This window comes from Balaenoptera acutorostrata, chromosome 6 (genome assembly GCF_949987535.1).
Source record: "Balaenoptera acutorostrata chromosome 6, mBalAcu1.1, whole genome shotgun sequence".
NCBI lineage: Eukaryota > Metazoa > Chordata > Mammalia > Artiodactyla > Balaenopteridae > Balaenoptera > Balaenoptera acutorostrata.
Genome location: NC_080069.1, coordinates 42934829 through 42948924, shown reverse-complemented (window position 1 = coordinate 42948924; position 14096 = coordinate 42934829). Strand labels below are relative to the sequence as shown.

Here is a 14096-nt window from a genome sequence, read left to right as displayed (position 1 = left end):
TTCCTTCAGTGTTTTTATTACCTCCTTTTTGAACTCGGGGTCTAATAGACTGGAGAGGTTTGTTTCATTGTTTATTCTTTCAGGGGAATTCTCTTGATCTTTTAATTGGGAGTGGTTCCTCTGCTTCTTCATTTTACTTATATTTCTCTGACTCTATGAATTTAGGAGAAACAGTTATCTACTGTGGTAAGGGCTGTTTTTATGTGGGACTATCCCTGTGTAGCCTGCATGAGTCTAATATTTTTGGTGTGAGGGCTATTTTTAGTATGGATGCCTTCCACAGCTTTCCTCAGTGTGTGCTGGCTGTTATCCCCTTGATAGGGGGTGTGACTGGTATTGTGGTGACCACAGCCTGCACCAGATGTTGAATGGGGCCTCCTCTTTGCTCTGTGGTTGTCACATCCCTGTCGGGGGCAGGGTCTGCTCCCCAGCTGTGGGAGTAGAAGCCCCCAGATCTGGTTCTAAGCTGCAGTATGAGGTAGGTGGGACTGGAGCACTCCCACTGGGAGAGGAGCCACTGAGTATTCCTCTGCAGGAGCTGTCCACTAGGAAGTGCACTCTGTGGTGTCGCCTGTCACTTGTTTTGTGTGCTCACAAAGTACACTGTTGTTGGCACTGTCCTTGGCCCCACCTTGAATGCTGGCAATCTGCCTGGATGTCCCTCAGGCGCTGTGCTCACAAAGCTGCCGGTGAAGATCCGCTGACGTCCAGCACCTAGATCTCTTGTAGCTGTACACCTGGACCTGCCATGGGAGCTACAGGAATTAGCCCAGACCCCAGCCCTGCCTCTGTGTGTGCAGGCCCACAAAGCCTGCCACTGCTAATGCTGGACCTGCTCCAGCCACGGGAGCACCAGTAAACTCTTGAATGTTCTGCAGCCCCTGCACTTACAAAGCCACCGGTGGCGCAAATCTGCAAAAGTCGCACAGCCACTGGGAATTGGCTCAGATTTCAGCCCCGACTCTGTGTGTGGGAAGCCTGCTGGTGCTTGTGTGCTCCCACAGCTCGTAGAGGTGGACCCTCGCCCACCGTGAACATGCAGAGAATGAGGCTACTAGGGCGGGGGCCCTGCCCCTCCCTTTGCATGCATGTTAAGAATGCGACTTCTATGCAGGACCTGGGCTCCATCCTGTGCACATCCCTGGTTGTGGCCTGGACCACACTCCGGTCCCTTCAGACCCTCTCCACGCAGCCAACCCCAGTCCTCTCCCCAGGTCCGTATGCTGAAGCCCAAGTTTCAGCACCCACTCCCCAATGCACACCAGCAGACGTGTGTTTCGGGCTGGGGAGTGCAGCGAGGTGGCTGGGACTGTCTGTGCTGGTCTCTCTCTGTTCTGCCTGCCGCAAGCCAGCTGCTGCACTCTCCTCTGAGCCTTTGAAGCTCCCTATCTGTCCTGGTTGATCTCCCAGCCAGTGAAGGGGGTTCCCAGAGTGAGGGAACCTTTCCCCTTTTACAGGTCCCTCCCAGGGGCGCAGGTCTTGTACCAATTCCTTTTTTCCCTTTTGTCCTACCCGGTTACGTGGTGATCTTTCTTGCAGCTTTGGTTGTATGAGATCTTCTGCCAACGTTCAGTAGGTATTCTGTGAGAATTGTTCCATGTGTAGATGTATTTTTTGTGTATTTGTGGGAGAAGGTGAGCTCCATGTCCTTCTATTCTGCCATCTTGATCTCCGCCCTCTGCAAATATTTTTTTGTTATTTGATGTTAATGATGATTTTTTTGCCATGCAGAAAATTTTGCATTTTATGTAGTCAAATTTATTAGCCTTAATATTTTGTCTTATGGCTTCTGTGTTTTAAGAAAACTTAGAAAGGTTTCGCTCTCTGAAGTTATAGAAGTTCTCCCCAGTTCTTTAGGTACTCATGGTTTTATTTCTTTATGCTTACACCTTTGCTACATTTACAATTTATTTTTGAGTAATGTTGCTAGTTGGTACTTGTATTAGTTACGAATTGCATTCAAGTACATGTAACAGATTTAACTATAAAACAGTTTCTCAGGGGTTTTTGGATTCTGCTTAGGACAAAGGGAAGCTGGAAATAGCATTGCTTCCACTATTACAACAACAAGAAAATCACAAGACAATCTGCAAATTCATAACTTTTTGGAAGTTATCAGAGAGCTGATGTTCCAGGGCAATCTAATCTTAATCTTAGGAAAGACAGGTGCCTCCAAGGAGATATAGCACAGATGCACTTGCTTATTTGGGGCTGACTCCATCCCCGGACACCATCAAGCTAGTAAGAATTCAGCTATAAGTTTCAAGGAATCACTAAATGCCAAATATAGGCCAGTGTGAGAATACAGAAAGGAGCCACAAGTACAAGGGCAATTCACAAGCCACTCCGGGAGCCACAAGTACAAGGGCAATTCACACTCATTTGCAGGCTCTTCTGCATGGACCTTACTATGTGTTCACAAGAAAGATCGGGGCAGCGTGCAAGTCCTGAGAAAGTTTCCCTTGTGGTATACAGGCCTGTGGGAAAGGAAGGACAGCCACTGCAGGGAAAGGCATCAAGCCCTACCCAGATCCTTCTCCCCTATCTTCCCTATAGAACCAAAGCCTTAAGCCACTGGGCGAAGGGCAGTAAATTCCGTCATCAGGTAGCAAATCTTGTATTGGTGAAGACCAGCTACATCTGGAGAAAGGGGATAAAAAACCCCTACCCGTGTGGGACCCAGATCATTAGAGGTCTTCCAACAGAGGGTGGGGTAGGATCGTAAAGAAGGCCCTAACCGTAAGACCCGGGGGGTGCAGTGCTTATCTAAAACTGATGCTGAGGGACTTCCCTGGTGGTGCAATGGTTAAGAATCCGCCTGCCAGTGCAGGGGACACAGGTTCAATCTCTGGTCTGGGAAGATCCCACATGCTGTGGAGCAACTAAGCCCGTGTGCCACAACTACTGAGCCTGCGCTCTAGAGCTCGCGAGCCACAACTACTGAAGCCCGTATGCCTAGAGCCCATGCTCCTCAACAAGAGAAGCCACTGCAACAGTAAGCCCATGCACCACAACAAAGAGTAGCCCCCACTCACTGCAACTAGAGAAAGCCTGCGCACAGCAATGAAGACTCAATGCAGCCATAAATAAATAAATAAATAACATAATTTTAAAAAAATGCCAAAACATGTCTCAAAACAAAAATCTACATATAACAAATTTGAATCAAAACATAATAAACCAGTCTTAAAAAAAAAAATAAACTGATACTGAATCAGAAAAACAGAGAATGCCTCCCCTGCCCTGCCAAGGAGGCTTGTAAGTATCGAGGAACACGTAACAGCAGTCTACTGCTAAAATAGCATCAAGAGTATAGAGGGAGACATTTTTTGAGGAGCAGGCACTGTGGGAAGATGTAAAGCTGAGGGTGGGGTAGACATTGCCTGTGGACAACCAGCCTCAACCATAAACACAGGTAATGTTAGAGAAACTTGCAGCCTGTTATGCACTGACAGTATCCATAGCACAAACAAAACCCAAACACAAGTCAGCATCTGAGTAGGTTGATTCAATCTCTCACACTAAATCCTAGTAGAAGGAAAGGTGTGCCCATTTCCAGGCATAAAAACTATTTACCTCAGTCTTTACTGCCTTGCAATAGATGTCCAGCTTTCAACAAAGTATTTTTATAAGGCATACAAAGATGGAAGAGAAAAATCACACACTATTAAGAGACAAAGCAATTAACAGAATCAGACTCAGATATGATACAGATATTGGAATTATCAGACAGGGAAATGAAGTGAACTATGATTAATGTGTTAAAGGATCTAGTAGAAAAAGTGGACAGACTTCATGATCAGATTGGTCAATTTCATCAGAGAGATGAGAATGCTAGGAAAGAATCAAATGGAAATGCTAGAAATAGAAAAACCTGGTGACACAGATAAAGATTTCTTTTGTCTGGCTTATCAGTAATCTTGACACAGAGAAGGAAAGAATCAGTGAACCTGAAGATAATTCAATAGAACTATCCAAATTGAAACACAAAGAAAAAAGTGGAAAAAAAACCCCCAACAGAACAGAATATCCAAGAGCTGTGGGACAATATCAAACAGTCTAACAGATATGCAATTGGCATCCCAGGAGAGGGAGGGAGGGAGGAAAGTTGGTGGGGGTGGGGGGGAGAGAGAGAGAGAGAGAGAGGGAGGAAGAGGAGGAGAGGGAGGAAATGGGACAGAAGAAATATTTGAAGAAATAATGGCCAAGAATTTTCCAAAATTAATGACAGATATCAAACCACAAATCCAAGAAGATCAGAGAATACTAAGCAGGATAAACAACTAAAAACACAGCTAGACATATCATGTTTGAACTGCTGAGAACTAAAGACAAAGAGAAGGTCTTGAAGGCAGCTTGAGAAAAAAAGAAACATTACATAAAGCGGAACAAGGATACAAATATAGCTGACTTCTCATAAAAAACTATGCAAGCCAGAAGACAGTGGAGTGACTCCTTCAAAGGGCTGGAAGGAAAAAAATGTCAACCTATAATTCTACATTAAGCAAAAAAAAAAAAAATTTCAAAGATTAAAGAGAAATGAAGACTTTTTCAGACCAATAAGCTTTCTCTTCTTCATAAAACAGGAAATTGGCTGCCAACCAGTGATTCTCCCACTTCTTATCTAACAGAACCCCAATTTAAAAAAAATGTGAGGTAAAATTAATCATCTCAAAAATAAACCCTGTACTCATTAAGCATCAATCCCCATTCAGTCGTCTCCCCAGTCCCTGTCAATCATTAATCTGCTTTCTATATCTATGTAATTTCTAATTCTGAACATTTAATATAAATGGAGTCATATGATATGTGGCCTTTTGTGTCTGGCCTCTTTCACTTAACATAGTGTTTTCAAGGTTCACTCATGTTGTAGAATGTATCAGTACTTCATTTTTATGGCTGAATAATATTCTATTTAATGGATACACCACATTTTGTTTATCCATTCATCAGCTGATGGACAGCTGGGTTGTTTCTGCCTTTTGGCTATTATGAGTAATGCTGCTATGAACATTCTTTATACAAGGTTTTGTTTTCAGTTCTCTTGGGTATCTATGTAGGGGTAGAATTGATGGGTCACATGGTAATTCTACGTTTAACTTTTTGAGGAACCATCAAAGTGTTTTCAGCAGTGTCTGTACCATTTTACATTCCCACCAGCAATGTATGATGAACGCTAATTTTTACTCAGGGCTGCAATATGCCTAGTTCCTCAGGATGAATCATGATTGGTAAAAGACAATTGAGGGATAGTATATTGTCAAAAATGGCCATGTTAATATTTCCAGTGTGACATGCTTTTCCTGAAACTTGTCACTTCACCATCAAGAGATGGATTGTTTCCTCTCCCCTTGAAACTGGTGGTTAGGCTTTTGTGACTCACTTGACAAACAGAAGATGGAGTAAGTACTGTGTGACTTCTGATGTTATGTCATAAAAGGCAATATGGCTTCTGCAAGTTCTTTTTCTCAGAACATGTACCCTTGATTTCCTGAGTAGCCATGTTGGAAGTCTAGAAGATTATGAGTAAGAGAGATTACATAGAAATAGAGTGAGATGCCCAAGGAGCCCCAGTTGTTCCAGCCCCAACTGATTATCTTCTCAACGCAGGTACCAGATGTGTAGATGAGTAAGTCTTCTGATGATTCCCACACCAGCATTGTCTGCAATTGTGGACAGATTCCAAACAAAACTGCCTAGCTGACCTCACCCAATCACCCAAACAATGAGAGGTAATAATAAAATACTGTAATTGTCTTTTAAGCCACTCACTTTGGGAGTGGTTTATTAATCAATAATATATGTCAAAACAATTGATCCCCTTTGCCAGATTCCCAATTTCCAGACTACTTTGCATCTAAGGATGGACATGTGGACGCAGTTCTGACTAATAAGGCATATGAGGAAATCTGCTGGGGGGCTTCTGGGAAAGAGTTCACTTTCTGATAAAAGAGACAAGATATGAGAGCGTGCTTAAAGCTTCCCAACCTATGACCTCTCGCCTTCTGCCTTTGAATAAGAAGTTGGACTAATGCTTACATCTAGAGTAGCCATCTTGTGACCCTGATGTTTGATGGCATCAATAAATCCCTAAAGGAACTCTGGAACTTCCTGGGTTTGACTACATTTTCTGAGCCAGAGCACTTACATTCCTTCCAACTACTTTTCACGTGCCATAATTCTGAGTTATATCTGTTTCCTAGTTTTATCTAAGATACAATTTTCAATTCTTATTTTCCTTGTTTTCAGGTGATTTTCTTTTTTTTTAAATTTTCTTTATTTTTTTGGCTGCGTTGGGTCTTAGTTGTGGCATGTGGGATCTTTCATTGCGGCGTGTGGTCTCTTCGTTGCGGCGCTTGGGCTTCTCTCTAGTTGTGGCATGCGGGTTTTCTCCCTCTTGTTGTGGTGTGTGGACTCCAGGGCACGTGGGCTCTGTAGTTTGTGGCACACGGGCTCTCTCGTTGAGGCACGTGAGCTCAATAGTTGTGGTGTGCGGGCTTAGTTGCTCTGTGGCATGTTGGATCCTAGTTCCCTGACCAGGGATTGAACCCACGTCCCCTGCACTGGAAGGCGGATTCTTCACCACTGGACTGCCAGGGAAGTCCCTGAGGTGATTTTCTAGAAGAAGCCTATTTATTCATCATCTTGAAACTGATCAACCTTATTCATAACAAGAAAATGCAAACTAAAACAATAAGAGGACTTCCCTGGTGGCGCAGTGGTTAAGAATCCGCCTGCCAATGTAGGGGACACGGGTTTGAGCCCTGGTCCGGGAAGATCCCACATGCCGCGGAGCAACTATGCCCGTGTGCCACAACTACTGAGCCTGTGCTCTAGAGCCCGTGAGCCACAACTACTGAGCCCACATGCCGCAACTACTGAAGCCCACGTGCCTAGAGCCCATGCTCCGCAACAAGAGAAGCCACCGCAATGAGAAGCCTGTGCACTGCAACAAAGAGTAGCCCCCGCTCACCGCAACTAGAGAAAACCCGCACGCAGCAACAAAGACCCGACACAGCCAAAAATAAATGAATAAAATAAATAAATAAATAAATAAATAAATAATAAAAATAAATTTCTAAACAAAACAAAACAAAAAAACCCAATAAGGTACCACCTTCATTTTTCAGATTGACAAAAATAAAAATGTTTGATTATAAAATATGTTTAGGAAAGGTGTGGAAAGAGGCTTTCTTACATGCTGCTGGTTGGAACATAAATAGGAACAAACTTTTGGAGTCCCATTTAGCAGTACCTGTGGAAATGTATAATGCTAATGCTCATAGCCTTTAACCAAGCATTTCCCTTTCTAGGAATTATTCTAGCTAATAGATAAACTCACAAAGACTTACGTGTAAGGGTGTTCACTGCATCATTATTTATAATAGTGAAAGAGTGGAAACAAGTTAAACATGAGGCTGGTTGAATAAATTATGATATATCCACACAATGGAATACTATACAGCCATTAAAAAGGATGAGGTAGGTATATATGCTCTTGTACATAAGTGAAACAAGTGTATATAGTTTCCTCTCATTTTTATAAAGAAAAAAGTATGGGAAATACACAAATATTATGTATTTATATTAATTATAATAAGTAGTACATTTATATTACAAATATAATATAAATAAATATAAATATGATGGGGTGGTTAAGGGCCACCTTGGAGGCTGGCTACAAGACAGGCAGATGAATTCTATCTCTATTCTCCATCTCTAACAGATTGTTATGAAGCACAGTGTTTCTGTTTTGCCTGTCCAGAGACGTCCTGGCATGGCTAAGTGACAGTTGGGCTGGTTTTATAATGCACCACCTTATATTTCCTTTCCAGTCGTTCCTGCCTCATTTCCCTTTTCCCTCACGCTCCTTAAAAGGAATTAGTACTTAAGTTTTCCCTGGGCTCTGTTTTCTAGAGAACTGGAGCTAATATGAAGTGGATAACTTAACTGTTTCATGATAAAATTTTTAAAGAGGGGTGGGGGAAAGAGAAAAGAAAGTGTTCTTAAGATATGCAAGGGCTCAATGTGTTCCATCCGTGTACTCTCCTCCTGAGAAAACTCTTGAAATTACTGAGAGAAGAGAAGTCATGGTATAAAAGAACTGCCAATGGGCACTGGACCCATTTAAACAAGTTTCCTTTTCCATTTCATTCTTTTCTCTTCAAAATCACTATTGAAATGTCCAAGGAAATATAAAAGTAGGAGAAAATGTATTTCAGTACAGGAAGGGCATTTATATTTTGTGAAATTTTAGCAAGATACAGTGCAAATGTGTCTAGACTGAAGGGAATATTAATCAGCTTTCAATTTCATGAATAGAGAAGAGAATCTCACCTGGAAAATAAGTAGATGAAAGTCCCCCACAGAACTCTTCCACAAATCCAAGATCATAATAACAGAGCTGGGAGTGAGAGTGGGCTATGGGATAGTAGGGAGAAAGAACCAAATGAACTTGGACCCTGCTCCATGGCCCAGTCCTGTAGCAGCTCTCACCATGGTCTCTCTCAGCATCTCCACAGAGTAAGATACCTCTAGGCAAGTCAGGAACATTGCTGCAGGCTCCCCAACAAAGAGCTTTGCCTCAGCTAACTTCTGATTGCCACAACTATCACAGGGAAAAAATAACCACTAACTACATCAGTGAATATGGTGGGCCCACACTTTTTTTGTGCCAGGTGAAAAATTATGCACTTTATTTACACAAATTTGCATTTAAAAATCAGTCACACTTTAACATGACAATTACCTATAATAAAGGCATGCTTCATGAAAATGTAGTACAGTTTGAGTATCAAGCTGCTTGTTTTTGTAAGTAACGTTTTATTGGAACACATTCATTCCCATTTGTTGAGTATTGTCTATGGCTGCTTTCTCACTACAAGGGCAGAGTTGGATAGATGCAGCAGAGACCCACGAGTCTAAAATATTTACTGTCTGAAAAATGTGGCTTACAACAGAACTGTAGGTAAACGCAGCCTGTGAGAAATAGTTTCAGTAATGATATATTCTCTCACTTGTATTGCACATCTTCTCTAAGCCCTTGGGCAGGTGTATACCTTGTGCTCAAAGACTTTATATCTCTAGGTATAAATGCTGTATAAAAGTTTTTCCTTCATCAAAAATTACAAATCTTTTGGGACTTCCCTGGTGGTCCAGTCGTTAAGACTCCACGCTCCCAATGCAGGGTACACAGGTTTGATCCCTGGTTGGGTAACTAAGATCCCACGTGTCCCGCGGCACGGCCAAAATAAAAAAAGTATTTATAAATCTTTTGTAAATATTTTAATCCTAGCCTGACACATGGCATTGCAGTTCTACAAAATAGTGAGCTCTGTAAAGCACCTTTAGGTTAGCACCAGTTTTTATACTGAAGAAGAGACAATTTAATACAGAATGAGAAAGGTTGAATTTTGAACACAGAAAGGGGTAAAAACCCCTCCAGAGTGTCCATTTTGGAGGATTATTTACAACCATATTAAACCCTAATGTTCACATTGGCTTCTTGCTCTCACCTCTCCAGGTAACTGCAGAAATGAGTATTTCAAACTATTTAACAATTTCTATTCATCTGCATCTATCCCTTGGAAATACGAAGGCCACAAATACAGTAAGTCCCCTACACACGAACCTTCAAGTTGCGAACTTTCAAAGATGCGAACGTGCATCTGGCTCCTTGTTGGAACTGTGCCATCAATGTCAGGCGTGAGTGAAACTGCAGCTTGCCTTCCGTCTCCTTTTGCTGACGATCCTTCAGCTCTACCATCTCCCACCTCCTCCCTCCTCCAGTCAGTAGCTCTTCTTGCCCGTTCACTCGATGCCAGCCCCTGTATGCCAGCTGTCGTACTGTACTACTGTACTTTTCAAGGTACTGTACCGTAAGATTAAAAATGTTTTCTATATTTTTTGTGTTTGGTTGTTTTTTATGTATTATTTGTGTGAAAAGTATTATAAGCCTATTACAGTACAGTACTATATAGCCGATTGTGTTAGTTGGGTACCTAGGCTAACTTTGTTGGACTTATGAACAAACTGGACTTAACAAACTCACTCTCAGAATGGAACTCATTCGTATGTAGGGGACTTACTGTAGGTTTTTTTTTAAACTTCAGTTTATTTATTTATTTATTTATTTATTTATTTACTGAGCCGCGAGGCATGTGGGATCTTAGTTCCTTGACCAGGGAACGAACCCGTGCCCTCTGCAGTAGAAGCATGGAGTTCTAACCCCTGGACTGCCAGGGAATTCTCCCACAAATAGTTTTAACTGCCTGGGATTTTGGCAAGGACCCATGATATTAGCCATCATTCTCATGTCAGGAAACACCTCTCAAGTATCCTAGGAGTGTCTCTTTTATATATATAGTTCTTCTTGAGTTTGGGCAAAGAATTTACATTACTCTATGGGTCCTGTAGAGGTGCCTAAGAAATCATTGCCCTTAGAGAGATGGCTTGTCCCCTCCTCACTTTTTCCCTATTTGTCCCAAGCAATCTTAATTCTAAGATGGCAAAAGTACCCAAGATTAGGGGCTAGAAACAAGGATGGGCCATGGGGCAGTCAGTGGGGAGCAAAGTACAGTTGGATTCCTGATTGTAGGAATTGTATCAATGACTCCACTGGAAAATAAACAGGCTTGGGGTTTTGAAGAACCAATAAACTACATACATATAAGACTGAGAAAAGTATAAAGCATAAAATCATGGAGCTGTTAGTTTAATTTATATTGAGGGTAAAACCATAACAAAATTAGTTTGCTTATGACCAACCACATATTGGGTTGCAACATGGATCTGTGCTGTGCATCAAAAGGTGCTCAGTAACTGCTTTCTGATGAGAAGAATCACTACTTTTCTCCAAAGCAGTGGTTTTCAACCTTGATGATTTGTTACTAAATAATATCATGTCAAATTTTGTGAATGTTTTACTCAGTGAAAAATAAAGACGATTTAAGTTTATCTCCGTATTATGCCATTTTTACTTGCTTCCATTCAGGTGTGCTTTGCTGTGTGAGACAAAAAGGGGTAGAGTTACAGCACATATGCTGGAAATTGTGCACTGGGGTATACTGAGCATTTAAATATCATTTGTCAAATGTATCAGAGCAGAAAAAGGGTTGAGAGCTGCTTTTCTAAAGAACAGGTCCTGCAAAAATCAGGCAATCTTTGGCACAGGAACATTCCTAGTAGATGAAGGAGGGGGTATCAACTGTCGTGACTTGGCAAGGTTTTTTTTTTTTTTTTTTAATTAAGGCCTATAATATACTTATTAATCACCGGCTCCACCAGATTGACAGGTGTTGAAGAAGAAGAAGACGGGTTTAAGTATAAACTGACGGGAATACTTTAGCACGGGGCTGAAAAGATAAGGCCATCTCTTAACTGGAAGGCTTGGGCAGAAGCTGATAGCATTGCTGGGATGGATACTAAAGGAGCAGGGTGGATGTACTGAGCGGACTGAAGCAGAGGAGGGATTAGAGGAAGTTGCAGGCTGACAGACTTCCATGGTTCTGATAAGATCACCTATTCCTGCTCCCCTATACCTGGCTTCTTGGCTCCACAGCTCCACTGGCAAAACCTGATTAGCCATGATCAAGAGGACCAGCAGCGTGGGCCACTCTATGTTCTATCCATCACTCAGTTTCACTGTGCATAGGCTAGCTGGTTCACTGGGTATAAGAAGTAGTTGTGGGTCTTCTTTTCGGACAAAGATTAAAAATTTAATAGCTGGCAGAGCTCCGGGGCTAGAGTGAGTGGAGGACGGCCGCGGCCGGTGGCCGAGCACGGAGGGGTGAGCCAGCGGGCCAGCGCTAGCGCCGAGCAACCGCCAGTACCCGCACAAGTACCCCGGGAACCGGCGGCGGCGTGTGCGTGTGGCCCGTGTGCGGGCGGCGGCGCGGGAGGAGAGCGGAGCGGCAGCCGGTTCGGGTGGGTGGCATCATGGACGAGAAGGTGTTCACCAAGGAGCTGGACCAGTGGGTCGAGCAGCTGAACGAGTGCAAGCAGCTGTCCGAGTCCCAGGTCAAGAGCCTCTGCGAGACGGCTAAAGAAATCCTGACAAAAGAATCCAATGTGCAAGAAGTTCGATGTCCAGTCACTGTCTGTGGAGATGTGCATGGGCAATTTCATGATCTCATGGAACTGTTTAAAATTGGTGGCAAATCGCCAGATACAAATTACTTGTTTATGGGAGATTATGCTGACAGAGGATATTATTCAGTTGAAGCAGTTACTCTGCTTGTAGCTCTTAAGGTTCGTTACCGTGAACGCATCACCATTCTTCGAGGAAATCATGAGAGCAGACAGATCACACAAGTATATGGTTTCTATGATGAGTGTTTACGGAAGTATGGAAATGCAAATGTTTGGAAATATTTTACAGATCTTTTTGACTATCTTCCTCTCACTGCCTTGGTGGATGGGCAGATCTTCTGTCTACATGGTGGCCTCTCACCATCCATAGATACACTGGATCATATCAGAGCACTTGATCGCCTACAAGAAGTTCCCCATGAGGGTCCAATGTGTGACTTGCTATGGTCAGATCCAGATGACTGTGGAGGTTGGGGTATATCTCCTCGAGGAGCTGGTTACACCTTTGGGCAAGATATTTCTGAGACATTTAATCATGCCAATGGCCTCACGTTGGTGTCTAGAGCTCATCAGCTGGTGATGGAGGGATATAACTGGTGCAATGACCGAAATGTAGTAACGATTTTCAGTGCTCCAAACTATTGTTATCGTTGCGGTAACCAAGCTGCAATCATGGAACTTGATGATACTCTAAAATACTCTTTCTTGCAGTTTGACCCAGCACCTCGCAGAGGCGAGCCACATGTTACTCGTCGTACCCCAGACTACTTCCTGTAACGAAATTTTAAACTTGTACAGTATTGCCATGAACCATATTTTGACCTAATGGAAATGGGAAGAGCAACAGTAACTCCACAAAGTGTCAGAGAATAGTTAACATTCAAAAAAACTTGTTTTCACACGGACCAAAAAGATATGCCATATAAAAATACAAAGCCTCTTGTCATCAACAGCCATGACCACTTTAGAATGAACCAGTTCATTGCATGCTGAAGCGACATTGTTGGTCAAGAAACCAGTTTCTGGCATAGCGCTATTTGTAGTTACTTTGCTTTCTCTGAGAGACTGCAGATAATAAGATGTAAACATTAACACCTCGTGAATACAATTTAACTTCCATTTAGCTATAGCTTTACTCAGCATGACTGTAGATAAGAATAGCAGCAAACAATCATTGGAGCTTAATGAACATTTTTAAAATTAAGTACCAAGGCCTCCCCTCTACTTGTGAGTTTTGAAATTGTTTTGTTTATCTTCAGGGATACTGTTTAATTTAATTGTATGATTTGTCTGCACTCAGTTTATTTCCCCTTCTCAAATCTCAGCCTCATGTTGTTCTTTGTTACTGTCAGATCCTGGTGAGTTGTTTTGAACAGAACTGTTTTTTTTTTTCCTCCCTCCTGTAAGACGATGTTACTGCACAAGAGCACTGCAGTGTTTTTCATAATAAACTTGTGAACTAAGAACTGGAAAAAAAAAATTTAATAGCTTTTGGAAAAAGTTGATATTTACAATAAGAAGTAGTTAGGTAGAATACTGATGAGATAAGGGTAAGTGAAAAAAACCAGCATGTGAAATTATTTGAGCAACACAAGCATAGCTGTGTAAAAATGTACCCATGAGAAAAAAGACCAGAAAGAGACGGCCCAGACTGTTGGCAGTGTTTGTTAGGGGGATAAAGTTGTGAGTACATTTTTTCCATTTTTTGGAACATGCTATTGTACTTCCATAGTTTAAAAAAGCATTTCAAAGTAAACAATTAGGGAGCTGCCAATCCAATGATAGATTAAGTTTATTCAGACCATCCTTCCTAAGAACAACTAGGAAAGACTGACAAATTAAAAAGAAATCTGGGGACTTCCCTGAGGGTCCAGTGGTTAAGATTCCGTGCTTCCACTGCAGGGGGCACAGGTTCAAGCCCTGGTGGGGGAACTAAGATCCCACATGCCACACGGCGCAGCCAAAAAAAAAACCTGTTTGAGGCAAGATCTATGAAAGAAAGAACT

At 42.3% G+C, this 14096-nt stretch overlaps 1 protein-coding gene across 1 annotated transcript; it reads left to right on the top strand.

Moving 5' to 3' along the window:
* Positions 1 to 11733: 11733 nt before the first annotated feature.
* LOC130708415 (serine/threonine-protein phosphatase 2A catalytic subunit alpha isoform-like) lies at positions 11734 to 13353 on the top strand. Its single transcript, XM_057548411.1, has one exon. The coding sequence runs from the start codon at positions 11938 to 11940 to the stop codon at positions 12865 to 12867; it is 930 nt and encodes a 309-aa protein (XP_057404394.1). The 5' UTR covers positions 11734 to 11937; the 3' UTR covers positions 12868 to 13353.
* The last annotated feature ends 743 nt before the right edge of the window (positions 13354 to 14096 follow it).

Excerpts from the sequence above, each read along its gene's own strand:
- LOC130708415 (XM_057548411.1), top strand. The coding sequence starts at position 11,938 with ATGGACGAGAAGGTGTTCACCAAGGAGCTGGACCAGTGGGTCGAGCAG.